The sequence below is a fragment of the Oryx dammah genome, unplaced genomic scaffold (genome assembly GCF_014754425.2).
Source record: "Oryx dammah isolate SB20612 unplaced genomic scaffold, SCBI_Odam_1.1 HiC_scaffold_6, whole genome shotgun sequence".
NCBI lineage: Eukaryota > Metazoa > Chordata > Mammalia > Artiodactyla > Bovidae > Oryx > Oryx dammah.
In genome coordinates, this window is record NW_024070190.1 from 16,758,472 (window position 1) to 16,780,147 (window position 21,676).

Sequence of the window (21,676 nt, forward strand, 5' to 3'; positions counted from 1 at the left end):
GGCCATTTGTAAGGCCCAGTAGACCTATCCAAGTTACTCGCTGTAGACAGCGCTGGAAATAATCAGATTAAGGCCAATTATGCGTGAGATTATAAAGGCGAGTGCTGAGCGGCGGCGCGCGCTGTAGACAGACAGCAAGACATCTGGCCACTTCCCGAGTCACTTTTGTGGTCCTGCGGGCGCCAGCCGCGCGGAGCCCCGCCCGCTGCCAGTCGAGCCCGGCGAACGGACCAGAGGCGGTCGCGCTCCGGCCTTCCTCTCCCGCCGCCCGCCGAGGTACGCGCGGCTCCCCACCCACACACCGAGCCCGCTGCGGCCGGCCTTGGGGCTGCCTTCCTGGCGGGGGCTGCCTTTGGCGCTGATGCCCTGGCGCGCTCGCTGACTCGGCTGAGGTGGCTTGCGAGCAGGGATTGCGGTGGGGACCCCTGAGAGCCGGGAACCAGACTGCGTAGGCTCGGTGTTGGGGCCGAGGCTGGGGGACGTCTGTCCGGGTGGTGGACCCGAACGGAAGGGCTGCCCACTGGGTCCCCGGCTTGCGACGGCACTCCACCTCCCCTCCAGTCCCCATAGTGGGCTGAAGGCGTTGGGAGGGGATTTTCCAGGAAGGGAGCGCCCAGTGCGCTCCCGGGCCGGGTGGAGGCTAAGGCAGAGGGAGACTTAGACTCTATCGCTGTTTGCTCTGCAGCCGGGCCAGATCGCCGCGTACGCGTGCCTTGGCGGTCCTGCGGTCACCCTCCCGAGTCCTGGCCGTGCAGTCGATCGGGCCGTCGGCGATGTTTTATTTCCATTGTCCACCACAGCTAGAGGGTGAGTAAGCGCCGAGCCGAAGCTGCTCCAAAAGGCCGGTGCCCGCCAGAAAGGGCCCAAGCGGCAGCTGGGGCTGGTTAGGTTAGGTCCCCGCTCGGAGAGGGGCGCAGCCACCGGCAGTTGGGTAGAGGCCCCCTAGACCCCTCCCCACATCCCGCTCCAGCCTTCCGCCCCCGTGGCCACCTGCCTCCTACCACCCCCATCCCTGCCTGGGCTGGTCGGCCCCAGGCAATGTGCCCTGCCAGCACAGGCAGATCCTTCTAGCAGACGTTGGTGTCACGCCTCTAATCGAGACTCCCCTGCCCAGGGGGCTGCATCAATCTTTCACGGTGGACTAGGTGGCCTGCATGGCCCTGGGCCCGAAAGGAGCAGGAACCACCCTCTGCCAGGCTGCTCTCATTCCCTGCCCAAGGCAGTCTTGCTCAGGGTCCTCACGGACTGCTCCAGGACAATGTGGCCCTCAGGAGTCCAGTGGCCTTGGCCACCAAGTGCCCTGGCACGGCTCCTCCTCTGTGACTCACTGGTTTTCTGACCCCCAATGCTAACCGCTTCCCACTCCCATGGGCATCTGATGGCCAGGGTTTGGGTCTTTGAGGGTCTCCAGTTCTTAGAATCAATTTCCCTTCAGGATCCTTGGCATGGTCCCTGCAGTAGGTTGCTAGGTGGGGATGAGTTGGTGAGAAGGGGAGAGCTTGGATCGCTGGTCTTGAGGACCCCTCAGGGGTGGGCCCTCCACAAACAGAGGAGATTACTAATGCCTCAGGCAAATGCAAAGCCACATACTCTGGCCCTTTAACAGCGCCTTCCTCAGACCAGTAGTCTCAGCCTTGGGCTATCAGGCTGTATAACTGGGAGCAATACCAAGACTTGGTTTTGGCAACCTACTCCTCTGATTTATTTGGGGGTGGGGGAGGTGAGTGAATTTTGGAGGTAAAGAAATCAAAGGCATGGGGCAGGGCAAAAGGTATCGAGACAGTGGAGAGCCTGAAATATCAGAGCACGCTCCTTCACCTTGCCTTGGTTACCTGGAGCAGTAGCTGGCTTCAGCTGGGCCATACACAAGGGATTTCAGAAAGTTTGCTTTGTTTTTTCCATAGAAGCTTTTAAGAGTTCAGTAAGATTTTCTAAAGTAGGCTAAGGAAGACCAGTGTTCAAGCCCTGCCAGCTTGATCAGCATTCCTAAGAAGGGAAGGACAGACACGTGACTGCATTTTACCTTCTTTTACTCCCAACGACCCATGCTGATGGGCTTTATAAAGGTCTGAGAGGTTCATCCCCTGACCTAGCACTGCAGGGAGAGCCTCTGCTTTTGCAGTAGACACACATTTTCTGCATACCTGAATCTCGGGTTTGGACTGATTGGTATTTGGCAGCTCACCTCTCCAGTTAAAGTGGGATGGTTGAGGTTTGGGTATTTAGCACATGGTGGGCTGCCAGGGTGACTGAAGGGGAAAGTCCAGCCTGCAGAGTGGGTTGCAGAAGTCACTTGGGGAGAGCCTGGGCCAGCCTGTCATGGCCGCAGAGCACTGAGCTGCTGCTACCCTCGGCTCAGCTCACCTTTCTTTCCTGCATCTGGGCACATCCCACCTCAACGGTGATTCTGATTTCTGTGACCAAAAGAAAAGGAGATGGGATTTTAAGAACTTTTTTATTCCTTTGCAGATGTGTTTCAAAGCCAGCCTTACAGGACGGGGTGTTTTATTTTAGTTCAGTCTTGCTGGGGAGGAGGTGACTGCTGCAGCTGGAAAGGCTGAGGACAGCTCTTTGGAATCTGACATCTCGTTATCGCCTACTGGCGTTTTAACTTTACTAATCCAGAAAGTCATACAGGAGAAAGCCAGCATGGCTCATAGTCTCACTTCTCAGCTAACTTTGCCAAAGTTGAATTAAAAAGTACCACATCTCCCTGCTCAGAAAATTCCAGTAGAACAGAAACCTGTGCACTGAAAAATGAGCCCCTCCTTCTCTATCTCTTTTTCTAAAGATACTCCCTATTGTTGGTTTCTTGGGATTCATTCGAGAAAAATATGGTTTTACCTGCCTTTACCCTCATTTATGTATTTTTTCCTGTCTACGTTATGCCTTCTTTGTGCTGAGATCATGCTGCCGCATCATTCAGCGTTGGGTTTTTCCTCTTCACAGGACAGATTTCGGGGATTTCCCTGTGTTAATGTGTGCAGATCTACCGGCTTATTTAACAGCTGTGTAGTATTCCGTCTTATGTCGCACAGAAAATGTCTACAGTTGGGCACTTTGGTTGTTTCCATCTTTTTCTGTTATCATGTTACCAGGAACAATATTCTCTATTTTGGCACACTTTTAAAATATATTTATAGACTATATACCTGTATATACACTTAAAATCTTGGGCAGATATTGTCAAATTATCCTCTAATAAGTCTTCACCTATTCGTGCTCCTACAAATGGTGAAGAGTGTGTAAAATGCATTATGCTTTTTTCTATACTGGTTATAATTGTGCATCTTATTTTTTTTTGCAAAAATGTTTTGTTTAATTATTTAAAGTTTTAAATTTTCATAATATTGTCAACCATTCTATTTATTTTTAAGTAAAAAAACATGTTCTCGTATTTTCCTCTTTTCTATTAGGTCGTCAATCTTTGTTCTTATTAATTTGATCAACTGTCAGCTTTTTTTAGGATCCAGTATGACATAAAGGGTTTCATTTAAAGATATTATATGTATACTTTGTGATACAACTTGGGACACGCAAGCAGAAATTTGTGAGGCTGATTGTGATTGGAGAGTCTTGGAGGTTACACTTCATCCTCACCAGTCAGGAGCTTTATTTTAAAAGGAGACAATTTGGTTTCCCACAAAATAATGGGAATAAGACTGTTTAGAGTCTGTCTCTTTGAAGTTTCCAATGAGCTAGAGAAAAATATTTTGAGGATTTCAAGGAAGAAAGCAATTTGGATGAGACAATGGAGGGAGAAGTCTTCACCAGAGAGTGGAGGTCTTGTGGCATAGGATGAGGGGAGTAGCGTAATGAGTAGGAGGGACTCCTTTTAATACATAGAATTTTAAAAAGCCCAAAGGACCTTGCTACTTTGGCCTGAGGTCCTTCAGAGGGATAATGCCTGGGCAGTGTGACTTGTCAGCTCCTAATGCTGAGCATGCAGTGATTCTGAGACCGGAGCCCATGGCAGGTACAGCATTCATTGGCTAACGGGAACTTGCTCATTTGTTTTGTTAAGAAGTCTTTGTGGACGTCAAGTAAATGACGCACATCTGGAAAATGATCTGAATGCCCGTTTGGGGCCAAACTCTGTTCCGGCTTAATATGAGCTTTGGAGGCTGCCAGGGAGGACTGTGGAAAGAATGCCTTTCTTTTCAGAGAATCAGGAGGAGTGGGTCTTTTATGAGCCTGGCCAGAGGCTGGGATGCCCTTTGAGGATGGTTCTGTTGAAATCTGCTTGGAATTCAGGACAGTCACTGTTAGAGCAGATTTCTTGTTAATTGACATCTATATAACAGATCCACTATGGCACCGATGAGCTGTGACCAATGGTATTAATATTCATTTATAAACTTCTTACTTGCTCATGCCTTGAAGTTCTAGGAGAGGAGTGCTGGGGAAATCTCTTGGAAATTTCTTTCTTCTCCCTTTCCCAGCCTTTAATCCTTATTGTTTATAGAAACAAGGAAAGGTAAAGTAACAGGTGAGCAAAAGGGAAACTTTGAGGCTTCTATTAAAGGATTAGAAGTAGAAGGGATGAGCTGAAGGTGCAGAGATGCGGCTGGAGCCAGAAAGCTGATGAAGGCTCCATCTCAGGGCAGTGGCCCTTCCTGACTCAGAGGGTCCAGAATTTCACAAGAGGACTTGGCTGTCTAGGGGAGTAAGGTTGCTATCACACTATGAAATAGGCACGGTTAGCTTAAAGTCAGAAATTACTGGGACAGAAGGAGAGAGAGCGTGCATGAGAGAGTGGAAAAGAGGGAACCTTAACAGGAGCAGAGAAAAATATTTTTAGCCAGCCGAGGTTCTGTCTGGAGCAGACAGGCCACGGTCTCCCAGTGAGGGTGCATAGCAGGGGCTCTGCGTGAGGACTGTGGGGGTGGGGCTGTGTTCAGACTGACCCAGTTTGCTCACTGCAGGCTCCGCACCCTTTGGGAACCACTCAACCGGAGATTTCGACGATGGATTTCTGCGGAGAAAACAGCGCCGTAACCGGACCACGTTCACTCTTCAGCAGGTGACGATGTCCCTCTTCTGAGAGCCAGCCACTTCTGCCTCCAAAAAACTCAGAATTGGAGCAGCTCTTCTTTGTCTTTTAAAATAAGGCTGCCGACTAATTGTGTTAAACCAGATCTTTCTGCTTTCTTGAACAATTTGTGTGTCGAGGAATCTGTTTGGAGAGAGGGCAGAGGACAGTGACCTTGTTGTGATCCCAGATAGTAAAGGAAGAGGCAGTAATGCTGGTGCTCATTTGTGTCAGGCTGATAATCTTGGGGACATGTTCACATCAGCGATGTAGCAATATCATTTCAACCTCAAAATAACCTTCTGAGGAAGGCAGGTCAGGTATTCTCACCCCCAGCAGATAGATGAGAAAACCCAAGAGGTTGAGGGAATTGTAGATGGTATTGTTGTCCATCGGTGGAAGGACTACAGCTGAAGCCTTGGCATTGTGTTTCCAGGGCCCTTAAACCTGTCATTCTCCCAGAGCACCCTGGAGCAGAAAGCCTGGGCGGCTTCTGTGGAACTGACACAGCGAGGGCTTGTGCAAGTTGCTTCTATTCTTCCAAGCCCTATAGTGAAAGCCACGTGGGCTGCACTTTAAATGTAAAGGCATATACGTTTTAGTGCCTCTCTCTTTCTACCTCTTGGCATAGCCCTGAGGTTGTTAGTGAGTCTTTGCTCATAAGTCATCGTGGTTGAAATTTTAATTCTGTGGGATTTTTTCAAAGAGCTCTTTTCTTCCTCTTCCTCCCCTATTTGATCTGTGAAATGACTTCCTCACCACTCACAGAAAATTTGAAATATGCATCTCTTTCCTCTCACCTAGCCGCAACCTCTCACCAGTAAATATTTTTTCCTTTTACCAGCTAGAAGCTCTGGAGGCAGTTTTTGCCCAAACACACTATCCCGATGTCTTTACCAGAGAAGAGCTAGCAATGAAAATCAACCTCACAGAAGCCAGAGTGCAGGTAAACCTTCTTTTTAATTATTTAACTCTCTAATATTAAAACTGGCAAACTTTTTTTTTTTGACATCATGACTGCAGAGTGCACATTTGGCCAAAGAAAGCAAATGAAGACTATCTGTCATTTTCATGATGCACTTTAATAACATCAACATAATGTGGAATATTAGATTAGGTTGATTAATCGGTCATTCATAATTAACTAGTGATAATGTTCTACACTAATTTGTCCGCGTCTCTAAGGTACTAAATTACATCAATGCACATCCATTTCCTTGCTTTGGAAAAAAAAAAAAAGAGCTGAGATGCTATTCTCAAAGCAGTTCTGACCGCTCTGGGGTAAGGCCGGTCAATTGCAGAGAACTATGTTTTCATATGGGAACAGGGTAGGATCTGCTTTCCAGAAATTGCATCATGTCCAACTTTTCTCCAGTGTGTGGATTCTTTCAGCGAAGTGGATGTGAAGAACATGGGCAATTTAAAAATCTTTAAACGGCAGCATCGAAGGGCTGCCTCTGAGCCTGGTGCGGCCCGTGGTGACCGTCTCTAAGCAGGATTTCTTTTTTGAAGCTCCATGGTGATTACATTTAAGTGTACAAGCCCGTCGAGCCCAGCAGATGTGCCCGAATGCAGGAGGAATAGATTCGCAGCACCGCCTCTCCGGGAGAGCTATTCTTTGAGCACAATTATATATTCATTTTATTTATGGGATTTCCTCCATGCTGTTTCTGTTCTTTTTTATGTAGGGGCTTGGGGTTAAGACTATGCAAAGATCTAATTGTAGGAAATATAATAGTTTGCTTTCGGTTCCCCTGGGTCATGTTAGTATCTCTTAAAAACCAATGGCTGAAGAGAGATAATGGAATTCTGAGCAGTAAATTGGGGGTTGTAAACAAATTATTTCCCCTATAATCAGATTATGTGATCCTGATTATTAAATCTGAACATGAATCATTGGTCATATGCGGGCAAATTAAACTGATTATTATTTGGAAATGAAAATCTCCTTTGGCCAGGATGCTGTTTATCCTTTCCTTTTTTAATGCCAGCTTGCCAATAGCTGCCTAAAGACTGAACTGCAAATTGAGATAAATGACACAATTATTGAGCATTCAGAAGTGGAAGATCATAACTTCTCCCTGAAAGGTGCAAGGGTGAGATAGGGGTGGTGACAATTAAAGCCGGGGATTGTTGTTCGGGCTATTGTTGGCTATTATGCAAACAGACAATGGTTGTGAAGCATTTGTTTAGTGAGCCCCGTGTGGGGACGTGGCTTTGCTGGCGGGAAGGGAGATGTGTTTACATTTATACCCCTTGCTCATTCAAATATGATTAATGTTCTATAAAGCAAGGTCTTAATCGAAGCTGATGTTGTCAAACAATAACTAAATAGGGAAATAAACGACTCCATCATGCTCTTTCCTCAGAAGCAGGCGAACTGTCAGTGCAAAGTCATTAAAATATGATAATGAAAAATAGCTCAATTAAATGTTGTTATAGCTGTGACCTTCATTCAATTAAGACGCCAGAAAGTGTCTGCATTTTGCTTTGCATTTAACTGCCCTAAATTTAGAATATAGATAAAATCATTATTCAATGGTTGCTGATATGTGCAACTAAAAAACAACTAGATTAAAAAAGAAAGAAACCCAGTTAAGGAGAATGAAAATTCGGAGGTGGGGTGAGCCTTAACTCCCAGGCGCTCTCCTGGGCCAGTCTGTCCACAGGAGGAGGAGAGGATGCCCAAGGGAATAGGAGGAGGTCTAGCCAAGCCTTTTTTTTTTTTTAAACCAGGACTAATCTCCCAGGAAAGATGGGAAAGAGGTTTAGCTGCATAGAGTTAAGAACAGCAGGGTTTCCCTGACCTCTGGGGACACCTCGGCCCCTGTCTGCCTGGCTGCCCTGAGGCTGTCCTACAAACAAAATCTTAGTTCCCAGGGCTTAAAGAACTTCACACCCGCCTCTAAGAAGGCGCTCAGAGGAGGTGAATCATAAGCTGCCTCCTAACCTAAAGATGGTGCAGATAATAACACCAGCCCATGTTCACTGCGTGATTAATTGCTCCGTGCCAGGCACTGCGCTCCGTATTCCACGCGTCTCTGTTCATTTTCCTAACAATGCTTATGTCGGGGTCGGGGGGGGGCACTATTATTACTCCCAAACAATTCAGATCATGGTCCCCAGCTAAGCTACTGGGCTTCAAATTGTGGATTCACCACATAGCACTTGAATCATCTTGGACAAGGTAAACACTGTGTTTAGTTTTCTTATCCGTAGAAGGGGGTGGAAGAGCTGCCTGCCTGGAAAGACTGCAGTGGCTTCTGAACCAGATTCACTGGGCTCCAGGATTCTAAGCCGGAGCCGACTCCAGAGTCAGGGTTCCTATTGGGTGTGCTTGTCATGATGTGATGGTGTGTCAGGGTTAAATCACATGCGTGAGTCCAGACACACTCAGGCCACACCTGCTGGAAGAGAGAATGAGTATTTTGCACGAGGAAACCACAGGGCAGTGTTTTACAAACTGCTTTGATGATGAACCCCCTCTACTCCCCACAGGAAACACATTTCACATCAAATAAATGGACTTGCGTGCACTGAGAATTTCCACAAGAGGGTACATTCCCCCTTCCTCTGGGCAGTGCATTGGGATGTGATACTCATTTAAAAATGGGAAGGCCCTTGTGGTCCAGTGGTTAAGACTTTGCCTTCCAATGCAAGGGGATGTGGATTTGATCCCTGGTCAGGAAGCTGAGATCCCACATGCCTCATGGCCAAAAAACCAAAAGATAAACTGAAGCAATATTATAACAAATCAGTAGAGACTTAAAAATCGTCCGCATTAAACATAGAAGCTTACCAAGGCCTGCCACATTCCCTGCACGGGCCTTCTGGCCCACCTGTGGGTCTGAAGCTGCAATTCAGGAGCCTCGCTTTGCGATCTCTGGAGAGGGAGGCTGCGCTCCCACACACCTGCTGTTAGGCGCCTATGGGCCCAGGTATGGGGACCAGGCATTTGGGTTTAGGTTCTGGCTGCTCCCTTCTGTCTGATTTTTCTGCCTTCTCCGGGTGTGTGTGTTTCCTTCATGGACTCAGGTTTGGTTCCAGAACCGAAGGGCCAAATGGAGGAAAACGGAGAGAGGGGCCTCTGACCAGGAGCCAGGAGCCAAGGAACCCATGGCAGAGGTGACGCCCCCACCTGTGAGAAACCTCAACTCCCCGCCCCCGGGGGACCAGGCCCGGAGCAAGAAGGAGGCCCTGGAGGCCCAGCAGAGGTGAGGCTGACTGGACCCGGGCCTGGCGGGGGGCCGGGGGGGGTGCTGGTGGGAATGCCGGGTTGAGAATTCACCCTGTGATTTTCTTTCTCTGCCAGCCTGGGGCGTACTGTGGGTCCCACAGGGCCGTTCTTCCCCTCTTGCTTGCCGGGAACCCTCCTGAATACAGCCACCTACGCCCAGGCCCTGTCACACGTCGCCTCCCTGAAAGGTGAGTCTGGACTCCGCTGGCCTACACCTCCTCCCCGGGGATCACGGAGCTTGCTCTTGGTCTGGCCCATCCTTGCACCTGGGGCGGGTGCAGCTCCGTTTCTCCTTCCCTCAGGCTCTTGCCAGGGTTGCAAACAGCATCCGCTTGCACGCGTGCTGTCTTGTTTGATTTCTATATGTCTTGAGGATACAGGTGGATGTCATTAAGCTTCAGTGCACTGGCCAAAGGACTGGGCGAGAGGTGGCTCTTTCAGAAGGGGCCACTGCGTTGGTACTGATTTTATTTTTTTCTAATTGAAAAAAATTTTTTTTTAATTGAAGGAAAATTGCTTTACACCATTGTGTTGGGTTTTGCCATACAACAACGCAAGTCAGTCATGATTGTGTATATACATATTTCCCCTCCGTCTTGAGTCTCGTGCCCTCCTCACACCCCACCCCTCTAGGCCACCACCGAGCGCCGGGCTGAGCTGCCCGTGATGCACAGCAGCTTCCCGCCGCGTGTCTATTTCACACGTGGCAGTGTGTATATGCCAAAGCTGCCGTCTCAATTCATCCCACCCTCTCCTTTCCCCGCTTCAAGCTGATCACTGTTAGGTGCTAGGCTGCAGCTCAGGAGGCCTGCAATGGACAATTGTCCCACCTTGCGAGAACCCTCTCCGTGCGCGCAGCTCGCCCACCAGCCTTCCCCAGGGCCTCCTGATGTCAGAGATCGGCATGCTTGCTCAGTCGTATCTGACTCCTTGCGACCCCATGGACTGTAAGCCCGGCAGACTCCTCTGTCCTTGGGATTCTCCAGGCAAGAATACTGGAGTGGATTGCTATTTCCTACTCCAGGTCAGAGGTCCGAACTGTTAGAGCTTGTGGTTTTCTTAGATTTGCTCTGTTTTCAAAGGCTGCTATGGTTTGCAGGGTGGAAACCATCGGGGGCATTTTTGTCAGGCCGACAGAGAGGGCCTCTGATGGGACTGTCCGTTGGGGGTTTCTCAGGCAACCCATTGGATGAATGGGTCCATCCAGTGTCTTTTAGTTCTTGGCCCCAAAGCTACTCTGTGAGGAAGCCAGGCAGCTGTACGGGCCGGGAGCAGGGCTGGGCCCCAGAGTGGGTGTGGGGCAGCAAGTGTTAGTGCTGGGGTTTGTCTGTCACAGTGAGTCTGGGAGGTGGAGGTGCAGGCGTGGGCTATAGCCTTTTAGTAGTGGGAGAGGCCCCCCCGCTTGGTGTCTCCTGTGTGTTCTCTTTTAGGGTCTGGGGTCTCCTGGCCTCAAGGGGATCTCCCTCCAGCTGGTTCTTCACACACACACACACACACACACACACTTGTGGCAATCTGCATTGCAAATGTAGTTGCTGGAGTCTGAGGGCGGCAGGATGGAGCCTCCCTGGGGAATCTCCTAAAGGGCAAGAAGGGGAGAAGGGTGCTCTAGGCACAGGGAACAGGCGTGCGGAGCAGCATGGAGGAGACCCAGGCTTGTCTGGAGAATGGTCCGTATGGTGGGTGCTCATGGGATGGTGCCAAGAGACAAGGTGCGGGGCCAGAGCTGGCAGGCCCTGGACACCGCGCCCTCACAGTGGGGTTTGCACCATAGGAGGTGGGGGCCTGAGGCCTGGAGCCACTTCTCAGTGGTCCAGGCAGCTGGCAAATCCTGCTGCGGGAGGATGAGGCTCAGCTCCATCCATCTCTGGACCCCGTGGCCTCGTAGTGCTTCCTCAGCTCCAGGGGTCACGTAGAGGCCCTCTACAGAGTGGCCTTGGGACAGCGTCACAGACTAATAGACTGACGGGGCTCTGAGAATGAAGATGGGGGTCTCACTTACAAGGAGGTTCCGGAAAGAGATTACCAGTGGGATGTAGGTATCCTGCAGAGAGCTTGTCCAGACAGAGGAGCAATCGTGTGTCTGTCTTCGGTGAGGGCCAGCTCAGCTCCTGGGAGTGACTGTCTGTTTTATAAACACTCTCTGCTTGCCGCACTCCAGCCTCATGGGTTGGAGGTGAACCCCACATTTTGTCGCTGGGACAGCCTCTGGGGGACCTGTGGCAAGCTGCGGCCCTGGTGGAGGCCTGTGGTGGCTGAAGGAGGGGAGAGAGGCCCGGGTCCTGGCAGGGAGCAGGAGGGAGTGCCTGCCTGTCCCTGAGAGGCCGAAGGCAGTGGTGAGAGGGGGACACGGGGCAGGTCGGGAGGAGGCAGGGCTGGGGTGGGGCAGGCGGATCTGTCATCCTCCTCTCCTTCCTCTACTTGTGGGTACCCCCCAACCCCAGTACACCCTTGGGGCCTGCCCTGAACTTGCCTTGCTGGAAACAGACTCTCCTCTGTTGGAGGGGAATGCTCGGGGTGGGCAGGACTCTGCCGAGGTGATGCGAATCGCAGTGAGCACACAGAGCCAGGGCGCATCCTTGTGCTTCGTGGTGACACTTGCCTGGGGAACCTGGACATCCTCACCGGAAGGCCTTCCTGGCTGCAGTCAGGGACATGAGGTGTGCTGGGGCAGGCGGCACACTCCATGTTTCCAGAGCGAGGCAGGCAGTGAGCGAAGTGAGCATGTGAGGCTTTGCCTTCGCTCCCCCAGATACAAATGAGCTCTTGATCATTTGAAACACGCAGCTGTCTCAGTCTGTGTGTCTTTCTCCCACTTTTGAGCAAGGGGTGGGGAAAAGGCATGCTTCGCTACCGTCAGCAGTTATGCCAGGATCGTGCTAAGGGGCTCCTTGAGATTCAGCAGAACTGGGTGTGGCTGTGGGGTGGGCTGGGGAGCATTTGCCCACTCAAGTGTCAACTGCTGTTTAAGACAGCCCCTGGTAGGCAAATGGATATATGGAACCAACGTTGCCAGAACTACCGCAATTTCAGGAGAAGCTGGAAATCCAGACTTTTGTTTAGAATAGTCACATCTTTTAAATGTGCTTCCAATTCTTTGGGCCAAACGGGCACATCCTTGGTCAGACCAGCCTGTGGCCTGCCTTCCTGTGGGGACACTTTTACTCCATCCCTCCCGTCTCTGCCTTCTGTGCTCTTCCCCCTGTCGTCAGAGCTCCTCCTCAGTTCTGCCCTTCCCGGCAAAGCTCCCCTCCTGCTGCTCATCCTTGCCCCTTTCCCACCATGGCCCTTACTATCTGGTCTCTCTGAGCGGCTGGCTTGTTCGTCTCTGCAAGCTAAGTTGTGTTGGAAAGGCAGGGACGTGAGTGATTACTGGAAACCTCCTCTGTGCTCTGCCTGGTGGTGCTGTCGTTGTTAAGCTGCCAAGTCATGTTCAGCTCTTCGCAACGCTATGGGCTGCAGCATGCCGGGCTTCTCCGTCTCTCACTGCCTCCCAGAGTTTGCCCAAGTTCATATCAAATGAATTGGTGATGCCGTCCAACCATCTCACTCTCTGTCGCCCTCTCCTCCTCCTCTCCGTCTTTCCCACCATCAGGGTCTTTCCAATCAGTCAGCTCTTCGCATCAGGTGGCCAGAGTACTGGAGCGTCAGCTTCAGCATCAGTCCTTCCAAAGAGCATTCAGGATTGATTTCCTTTAGGATATTGACTGGCTTGATCCTGCTGTCCAAGGGACTCGCAAGAGTCTTCGCCAGCACCACGGTTTGAAAGCATCGATTCTGCTGAATGCTGCCTCTTTTCTTCTTTCTTCTTCCTGGAGGAGGGAATAGCAAACCACGCCAGTATTCTAGCTGTGAGAACCCCATGAACTGGTTAAAACCGTCTCCCGTTTGGCCCCATTTAATGCTCACATACGGTAGTGGAGCCAGTGACGTATCAGGGAGGCCCTAGAGCTGCACAGGTCAGTGGGGCTGGGATGGCTCTGAGGTCACAGCTGGCATTAGCTGGGGCACTTTTGCATTCTAACAGTGCCTGACCCTGCGAGGTGGCACTGCCAGCACTGGGGTGTTTTGAGGTAGAAGTCTCCACCCAGTCAGCTGATCAGCACAGCCGTGCTCCAGTCCAGGCGGGCCTGGCCGCCCCTGGAGATGTGCTTGGTAGACTCTCTTCTGCCTCAGGACCTGGGGTAACAATTGTGTACCTGAAAGTCAGGTTCTGGATGCCCTGGGCTTCAACCCTTGGTTGTTTTGTGGAAGTTTGTTCAGTGGTTTGAGGCTGTAGATTCTTACAGCCAAGGTCTCCTTCTATCAGGATTCCTCGAGCTACAGAAGTTAAGTGCATGGCCCAGTGTGGACCCAGGAGAGAAGCAATCCCAATTTTCTAGGCCTGGCTCAGTGCCAGGACCTCTGGGCTGTCGCCCAGCCTCCCTCTCCTGAGTTCACCCACACAGCTGGTGCCCTGAATTCTGCTTCTCGGGGGCTCCTGGCCAGCCTGGCGGCGCCCTCATGTTGGGAACTTGATGCACGTGGGTGCTAGAAGGCACATATCTGGGCTCCCGTGCCCGGCCCTCTTTCCATAAGCCAGAAATTGAGGTTCCAGGAAGGAAAACCACTTGCTCACATGTCATTTATATGAGCAAGGCCTCCCCTTTCAGATAAGGGCTGATCTCCACGGGTCCTGGTGTGCTCTTTCCTCCAGACACGATGCATTCATTCATTCCTTTGGGTGGGCACCTGCTGGGACCACACCCACCCCCCCACCCCCTGCCTCCCCCACCTACCTCTTCTTCCTGGCAAGTGAGAGCAGCTAGGACTCCACTGGGCATGAGCCCTGGTGGGGGAGTCTGGATTCACCCAGAGACCAGGACCGCTGCCAGCTGAGCACCACAGCCCTTCCAGCCCAGAGATCCTAACCCACTCCTCCAGGCCTGAGGCAACTTGCAAATGACCCACAGGAAAGGAATCAAAAAGAATTTCAGCTTCCGGACTCAGACCAGCGCTCGTGTCTCCTTCCCCAGACTTTGTGGTCCTGGTAGGATCATATAGCCCTGGACTAAAGACAGCACTGTGCTGACCCTGCTCTGGATGGCACTCTTGGCGTCACTCCCAAGACTCCAGACCAGGGCCTGAGGACCCAAGCCCGGGCTGCACCAATGCCTGGCCTAAGTGTGAGGGGGATGCGGGCTCCCGGTGCCTGGGCAGGATCAATCCCCTGGAGGCACATGGAGCGCCACACCCCCGCCCCACCCAGGCCAGTGGTTCTAGAGCTGACTGCCTGCACAGCATTCTCTATAAAGTTGAGGGACTCTGAGTAGGGAGTCTTGGTCCTCTGGTTCTAGGTGCTGTTGTGACAGATGTGGTCTTTGCCTGGGGAACATTGAGAGAGCCTCCAGGAGTGTTTGTGGGGGAGCTTGGAGGTTGGCAAGGTACAGGGTGCTGAGTTGCTTTAGGTGTTGGTCCTTCAAGTCCTTAGGTCCTTTAAGTAACTGTTGAACTCACTTTCCTGGAAACACTGGCTTTGAATGTGCTCTGAGAACAAGAGCATTCTTGGAGTATTGACTCTCTCCTCCTGGAGAGGGTGGCACTGGAGGAGAAAGAAGCAAGCAAGAGTGGATGCAGAGAGCTAGTCTCAGAGGGCCTGTGCTAGGTGGGGTTGCCAGAGCACAGAGCTGTGGGGTGTCGCCGAGCCCTGCCTCCAGCATGAATGGGCGGACTGGCTGAGTGCTGACAGCTCTTCCACTGTGGCCTAGCACCTGCTGGTGTATCTAGAGTCTGCTTTTAATTGTTTTATTAAGGGGGAATGTGGTCCAGAAAACATGAAGGGCAACAGGTCTCCCAGCTGCTTTGCAGAGCTTTAGTACCCAGACTGAGAAGTCAGTAGCAGAAAACTCTGGATTACAGTTTTCTTAGGAAACTAGAGGCCCTCATTTTCATTGCATGGAGAGATGTGTTGAGGGTAGGGTCCTGGGGTTCAGAAGCAGCTGGAGAGCTAGGAAAACCAAGATGAAGCTGGAGAGGACCCCTGGCTTTGGAAAATAAGCACAGCTCAGAACTGGCAGAGCACACCCTGGGCTGGCTTGGTGGACCGGCCTCAGGCCAGGGGCTGAGGGCAGAGGCCGCCTGGAGTCCTGCCCCCGCCCCATCCTGGGCTGGTGGCTCCGCTCTGCTGCCAGGCCCCAGGAGGCTGGGGGGCCGCTCTGGGGCTGGAGCACTGGGGACACCCATTCAGCAGGTTCAGCGCTGGGATGTGTGGAGGGGTTTTCATGGGGAGATGTATCTAGATGGGTCAGCAAGGCTGCTCAAGCAATCAGGAGCCCAGGAAGCATGAGAAGTGGGCTTGGCTCCCTTGAAGGACAGGAGATTATGAACCTTCTGGGTGGGCCGGTTAAACAGACCGCCTACATGTGTAGGTGTGGCAGACTAGCCTGTAGTCTCTGCTGGGCAGGCCCCTGGATGGGTACTGGGCTGAGTCCAGCAGAGGGGCCAGGAGACTGTCCAGTGGTGAGAGCCAGGTGGTTGAAAACCACACACTTGTGAGTTTCCTCCTTTAATTACCAAGCAGCCGATGAGCCCAGCAGCTTTAAGCAAGGGCTCTGGGTGGCTGCCTGGCGAGAATCCTCATGCTTCCATTCTTTAGCCATGTTAATCTTTTAATTTTTATTGAAGCTTATTTATTTATTTTAATTAATCGGTTTATTTGTCTGGGTTGGCTCTTAGTTTTGGCATGCAGGCTCTCTAGTTGTGGCTTGTGGGGTTCGTCGTCCTGTGACATGGGAGATCTTAAGTTTCCCAACCAGGGACCGAACCTGTGTCCCCTGCATTGGAAGGCAGACTCTTAACTACTGGCCCACCAAGAAAGCCCCTAGCCATGTACATCTTGAGTAAAGTACTGGGAGTCTCTACCTCTGCTTCCTCATCTGTAAATTTGGGGATCTTGACATTATAGGACTGAATTTATAAGAATAAATTGTGGGGAGTGTGAGTTAGAATATCTGAGGCTTCTAGACCAGTGGGAGGTGTGAGTTAACACTATCATCATTAACTAGATTCCTCCATTCTCATTTCCAAGTCGCTGGGTCCCACTCATATTTCTAAGACCCAATAAAATGTCTTTTCTTCCAAGCTTCTCCTATTTCTGTGAACTTTATCACTTTCATGCAGACGTGCTAAGTCGCTTCGGTCCTGTCCGACTCTTTGCGACCCTGTGGACTGTAGCCTGCCAGGCTCCTCTGTCCATGGGACTCTCCAGGCAAGAACACTGGAGTGGGTTGCCATGCCCTCCTCCAGGGGATCTTTGCGACCCTTTGGACTGTAGCCTGCCAGGCTCCTCTGTCCATGGGACTCTCCAGGCAAGAACACTGGAGTGGGTTGCCATGCCCTCCTCCAGGGGATCTTCTCGACCCAGGGATCAAACCCGCTTGTCTCTTGTGTCTCCTGCATTGGCAAGTGGGTTCTTTACTGCTAGCACCACCTGGGAAGTCCTTATCACTGCTGACAGTCACCTATGTCCTGATTTTTGGCAGTGATGATGGCTCCTTCCCATCCCTGGTAAGATTTGCTGCTCAGGGCACTCATTCCCTCCCTGCGGTTTCACGCAGCCAGTGATGTGCTTTGTACTCCGGGGTGGTCAGAGAGGGCCCATCCTGGCCAGGCAGGCAGTCAGGGTATTTCTGTATTGGATGTCCCACGGAAACCGGAAAAGAAAAAGGCAGCAGGACCCCTACCCCATGAAGCCAGGGTTTGTGTAACAGTAATGAGTGTCCAGAGAAAAAGCCTTTGCAACACAAAGAGTTTTCCTGCACTGTCTTAATGGCCAGCCTCGTGTTCACAATTCATTAATGCAGAGGAGGTTATTAATGGCCGAGGGAAGTGCTTGGGTTTGTTCCGGGGAAGTGCTGGCCGCAGGACGGGCCGCAGTCAGCGGAGGCCCTCTCCCTGTCTCCCCGGTGTGCTTAGCCTGGCTGTATCTAACCTGTGATCCGGAGATCTGGGTGTGAGGTGGAAACTCCTTACAGCTGCCAGGGGAAAGCTTTCATAACTTCGCCATGGAGCCGCTCTCCTCGGCTAGGCGGGGCATCACAGCTGACCGTCCTCAACAAGATGGGGACAGGAGGGAAGAGGGGCCGCCTGCGAGGCAAGGCAGGCCTGTGGGGACGCCCCGTGTCTTCTGTGGACCCCTGGGTCAGGCCTAAGCTGAGAGAAGCGCAGCAGAGCCGAGGAAGGAGGTCTGACCTCCTCTTACGCTCCCCTCTCCACCCGCCCCAGGCGAGGCCTTGGTCCCCCGGGCGGCCCAGGTGGGGAGGCGCCCAGGTGGGGAGGCGCCCAGGTGGGGAGGCGCCCAGGGGCAGCTCTGTAGCCTGGCTCCATCCCTCCAGGCCCCTCCAGATGAGGGCGTTCTGACACGCAGTGGGGGCTCGGTCGATGCTGCAGAGCCGTCCCGAGCCTGCCCTGCACGTGTGAGGACGAGGCGAGAGGCGAGAGGCGAGAGGCGAGGGCATGCAGTGCTGGGAAGGGGTCAGGCCGTGTCCTTCCTGGGAACAAAACCCCACAGTTACCCCAGAATGTGCCCTCCCGACTTGGCCCTTGGGCTTCCGAGCCAAGGTAGAGCGTCCAGAGTCTGAGAGTGGGAGGGCTTTACTGGCCAATAAGTGTTTCCCCATCAGGGTTAAACTCAGAGCTGGAGGCAGCCTCTTCCTCTTTCAAGCCCCTGGAAACATTTTCCTCCTAATTCTTTTAATCACTTTTTCCTCTGTGTTGTGATTTTTAAAGAAAAATCACAATCTTAGTAAGCAATTAAAATTATTTTGTTATGAACTATGATAATCAGGGAAATTCAGAAAATATGCATTTAGAACTTACTGAGTAATTTTAAGCACTCACGTGCCACCCTCCTTCTGGAACTCTGCCTGTGCCCTAGAAGCCCCCGAAACCCCACACCCCGTACCATGTCACCTTCCTTCCCCCTAAAAGAACCATCATGCTGACCGTGACGGTAATGCGGTTTTGCCAGCCACCTGAGTAGGCATTCTGAAATGCTACTGTCTAGTCTGAACTTTTTTGAACGGTACATGTGTATACATATACATAGAATCACGTGGGATGTGTTTTTCCTGCCTGGTTCCTTTGACTCGGCATATGTGGGAGATTTATCTGTGTAATTAGGTTTAGTTGTCAATTTTTTATGGTTTTCTCTGTTCATGATCGGATCATCTGTAGATAACGACAATAATATGTCTCTCCCTTTCTAATCCTTATACTGTTATTCCTGGGTATCCACGGGGATGGGTTCCAGGGTGACCTTCCCCACCCGCCATACCAAAACCTGCCCATCCTCAAGTCCCTTATAGAAAATGTTGTAATATAATGAATATAGTTGGTCCTTTACATATGAGGGTTTCACATCTCTGTATTCAACCAATTGGCGGATTGATTTCAATTGGTTGCTTGAATCTGAGGATGTAAAACCTGGGGATACAAAAGGGCAGACTGCACTTATTTCTCTTTCTCTTGTCCAGCTGTGCTGGCCAGAACCTCTAGCACAGTACTGAATAAAAGTGGTGAGAATAGGCATCCTTGCCTTGTTCTTTTTTTCAGTAACAGCTTTATCAAAATACAATTCACATACCATGGAATGCACCCGTTAAAATGAACAACTCAGTGATTTTTTTGTATAGACAAGAGCTGTGAAACCATCACACAGTCGACTTTAGAAAATTTTCATCACCCCAGACCTATTAGCAGCCAGTCACCATTTCCCCCAACCCTCCGTGCCCGGTGTTCCCACTGATATTTCTGCCTCTACAGACTCTGGACATTGTGTTATTGCCACTGTGGATAGTTCACTGAGTGGAATCATATCATACACTAGCTGGTCTTTGGGGCTGATCCTGGCTTTATGCCTTATTCTTGATCTCAGGGGAAAGCTCTCACAACCTCACGAAGGTTTCACCACGTTTGCTGTCTGCCTGTTTATTTTTAACATACACTTTATCAAGTTAAGATGTTTTTCTCTTGCCCTAGTTTTCTAAGAGTTTTATTTTAATTATTATTTTCAAAAAGCATGAATATGAAGGGATGTTGAATTTCGTGGAATACTTTTTCTTGCTGCTGTTGAGACAGGATTTTTCTTTCTCAAATGTTAATACAGTAAATTGCATTGGTTGATTGTTTAATGTTAAACCAATTGTGCATTCCTGGAATTAACCCACATTAGAGGTGACATATTATTCTTTTTATATATAGATGGACTGGCTGATATTCTGTCTAGGGCTTTTTTGCCTATGATCCTGAAGAAATTGGCTTGTAAATTTTTTTCCCTGATAATCCCTATTCCGAGTTTCAGTGCTGTTTTACTTTACTCCCCAACTGAGTATAATAAAAGTGGCAGCAGGGCTGTCCAGCTGTTTTATTGTCTCTCCCAGTTCCAAGCATGGGCTGGGCTCAGCTGGATGGTTCTGTTGCTCCTTTTCCCTAGAGTGTCTCATAAGGTTGCATTCAAATGGTGGCTGGGGCTGATACATACAGGATGGCAAGTCCTCTGTGCCTGGTGCCCTGGAAGGGATGCTGAGAGTGCCCTGTCTCTCTCTCTCTTTGCTGGGAGTTGGATGGGGGTTGGATCCTGAGATTATAAAAGCAGAAGATGCCAGGTCTTATTAAGACTTACATTCAGAACAGGCACAGTGTTACTTCTGCTGAATTCTATTGATGGAAACTGCTCACAGAGCCAGCTCGGATACATGTGGAGGGAACTGCACACAGGTGTGAACACTGGGAGCGTGGCTCATCGAAGGCCCTCTGCGGAGACTGACTGCAGAGTATTGAGGATACTCTGGCCTGTGACGTGAGTTGGGGTTTAAACAGATACTTATGTATTTATTTGGCCTCACCAGGTTTTAGTTGCAGCAAGTGGGGATTTAGCTGAGGTGTGTGGGATCTAGTTCTCTGACCAGGGATCACACCTGGGCCCCCCGCACTGGGAGTGCGAAGCCGCAGCCAGTGGGGCACTGGGGAAGTCCTGAGAGGTTTGTTTTTGAACTCACCTAACTTCCCAGTCCTGACTATAGGTGCTTTAAGGGCCCTGTCCTTATCTGACTCACCTCTAGATCCTTCCAAGGCACTCACCTCTGCCCTTACCACAGAGGCTGGTGCAGAGTAGAAGGTAGTGAAGTCTGACTAGGGCAGAGCATCCCACTTCTGCAGAGTTGACTTTGCAATGGGAGAGGCTCCCGACCTACCGTCCACAGTGTGTGCAGCTTCAGGAAAGCAGCAAAGCCTTGCAGGACCCCTGGCTTATTCCTGAAGGTGCAGGTGTTGGGGACACAGGGCACCCGAGGGCTAGAACATGGCCTGTCCTCGTGGGGAATGTGGTTGGGTCAGCCCTAGCTCCTCTGTGCCTAGCTGATGTCAGGAAGACACGGGTGGAGAATGCCAGCGCTTGACATTTGGAAGGAATCTCCTTGATGAGTATGTTACTTCTCCTTGGGGAAACCGAGGCTCAGAGGTGGATAGGACTGCCCAGGGTCACAGAGTGTGTCTGCCAGAGGTAAGACAAGCCAAGGACCCAAGTGTTCCGTTGTCCAGTTCCCCACAGCCTGTATTGATTCTGTTCCTTTCACAGGCCCCTGCTGTCATTCTCTGGCTTTAAAACCTGCAACTCACTTTCCAGAAGCCATTTCCTATGGGTGCTGATGGGTTTGCCCTTCCTGCTAATCAATGGGGCCCTGGAGTGCAGAGCTGAGCAGAGGTCCTGGCTTATGCCCAGAGGCAGTTGGGGTGCAGGCTGCCCATTCTGGGGGCCACTGGAAGGAGGGAGGTGGTGCTCACTGGCATCAGATCACCTAGAGCGTTTCTCCCTGTCCCCTGCTGAGCAGGATTCTTGGCTCTGGGTGCTGTCGACATTTGCTTGCCCCCTCAAAGGCATCCAAGCAGAAACGGGACATCGGTCCTGGCCCCAGACTGGGTCACAGCACCAGGCATGGTTGGCTGAGCTGACTCCCATCAGAGAGCATTTGCGGAGTGAATAAACGAATGTCGGGACAGTGCATGCACATGTGGGGTTGACGGGGAGGGATTAGCGTCTACTCCCCCAGGGCAGGGGCTTCCCTTGTGGCTCAGCTGGTACAGACTCTGCCTGCAGTGCAGGAGACCTGGGTTCGATTCCTGGGTCAGGAAGATCCCCTGGAGAAGGAAATCGCTACCCACTCCAGTATTCTTACCTGGAGAACCCCATGGACAGAGGAGCCTGGCGGGCTACAGTCCATGGGGTCGCAAGACTCAGACACGACTGAGCAACTAAACCACCCCAGGGTAACCTGCCAGAGGAACCTGGGGATTTGGGCATTAATCAGGTTGGGTGGCTTTGTGGTGACCATGGGTTTTCTTTTCATGGGGTGTTGAGGCAGATTAGGACC

At 51.2% G+C, this 21,676-nt stretch overlaps 1 protein-coding gene across 1 annotated transcript in view; it reads left to right on the plus strand.

Moving 5' to 3' along the window:
• Positions 1-773: 773 nt before the first annotated feature.
• Positions 774-21,676, plus strand: part of DRGX (dorsal root ganglia homeobox) — a 31,399-nt gene continuing 10,496 nt past the window's right edge. Inside the window, exons 1-5 of the mRNA XM_040242846.1 lie at positions 774-807; positions 4,926-5,023; positions 5,877-5,978; positions 9,068-9,246; positions 9,345-9,457. Coding sequence (XP_040098780.1) covers positions 774-807; positions 4,926-5,023; positions 5,877-5,978; positions 9,068-9,246; positions 9,345-9,457 — 526 coding nt within the window. The remainder of the gene's footprint in view (positions 808-4,925; positions 5,024-5,876; positions 5,979-9,067; positions 9,247-9,344; positions 9,458-21,676) is intronic.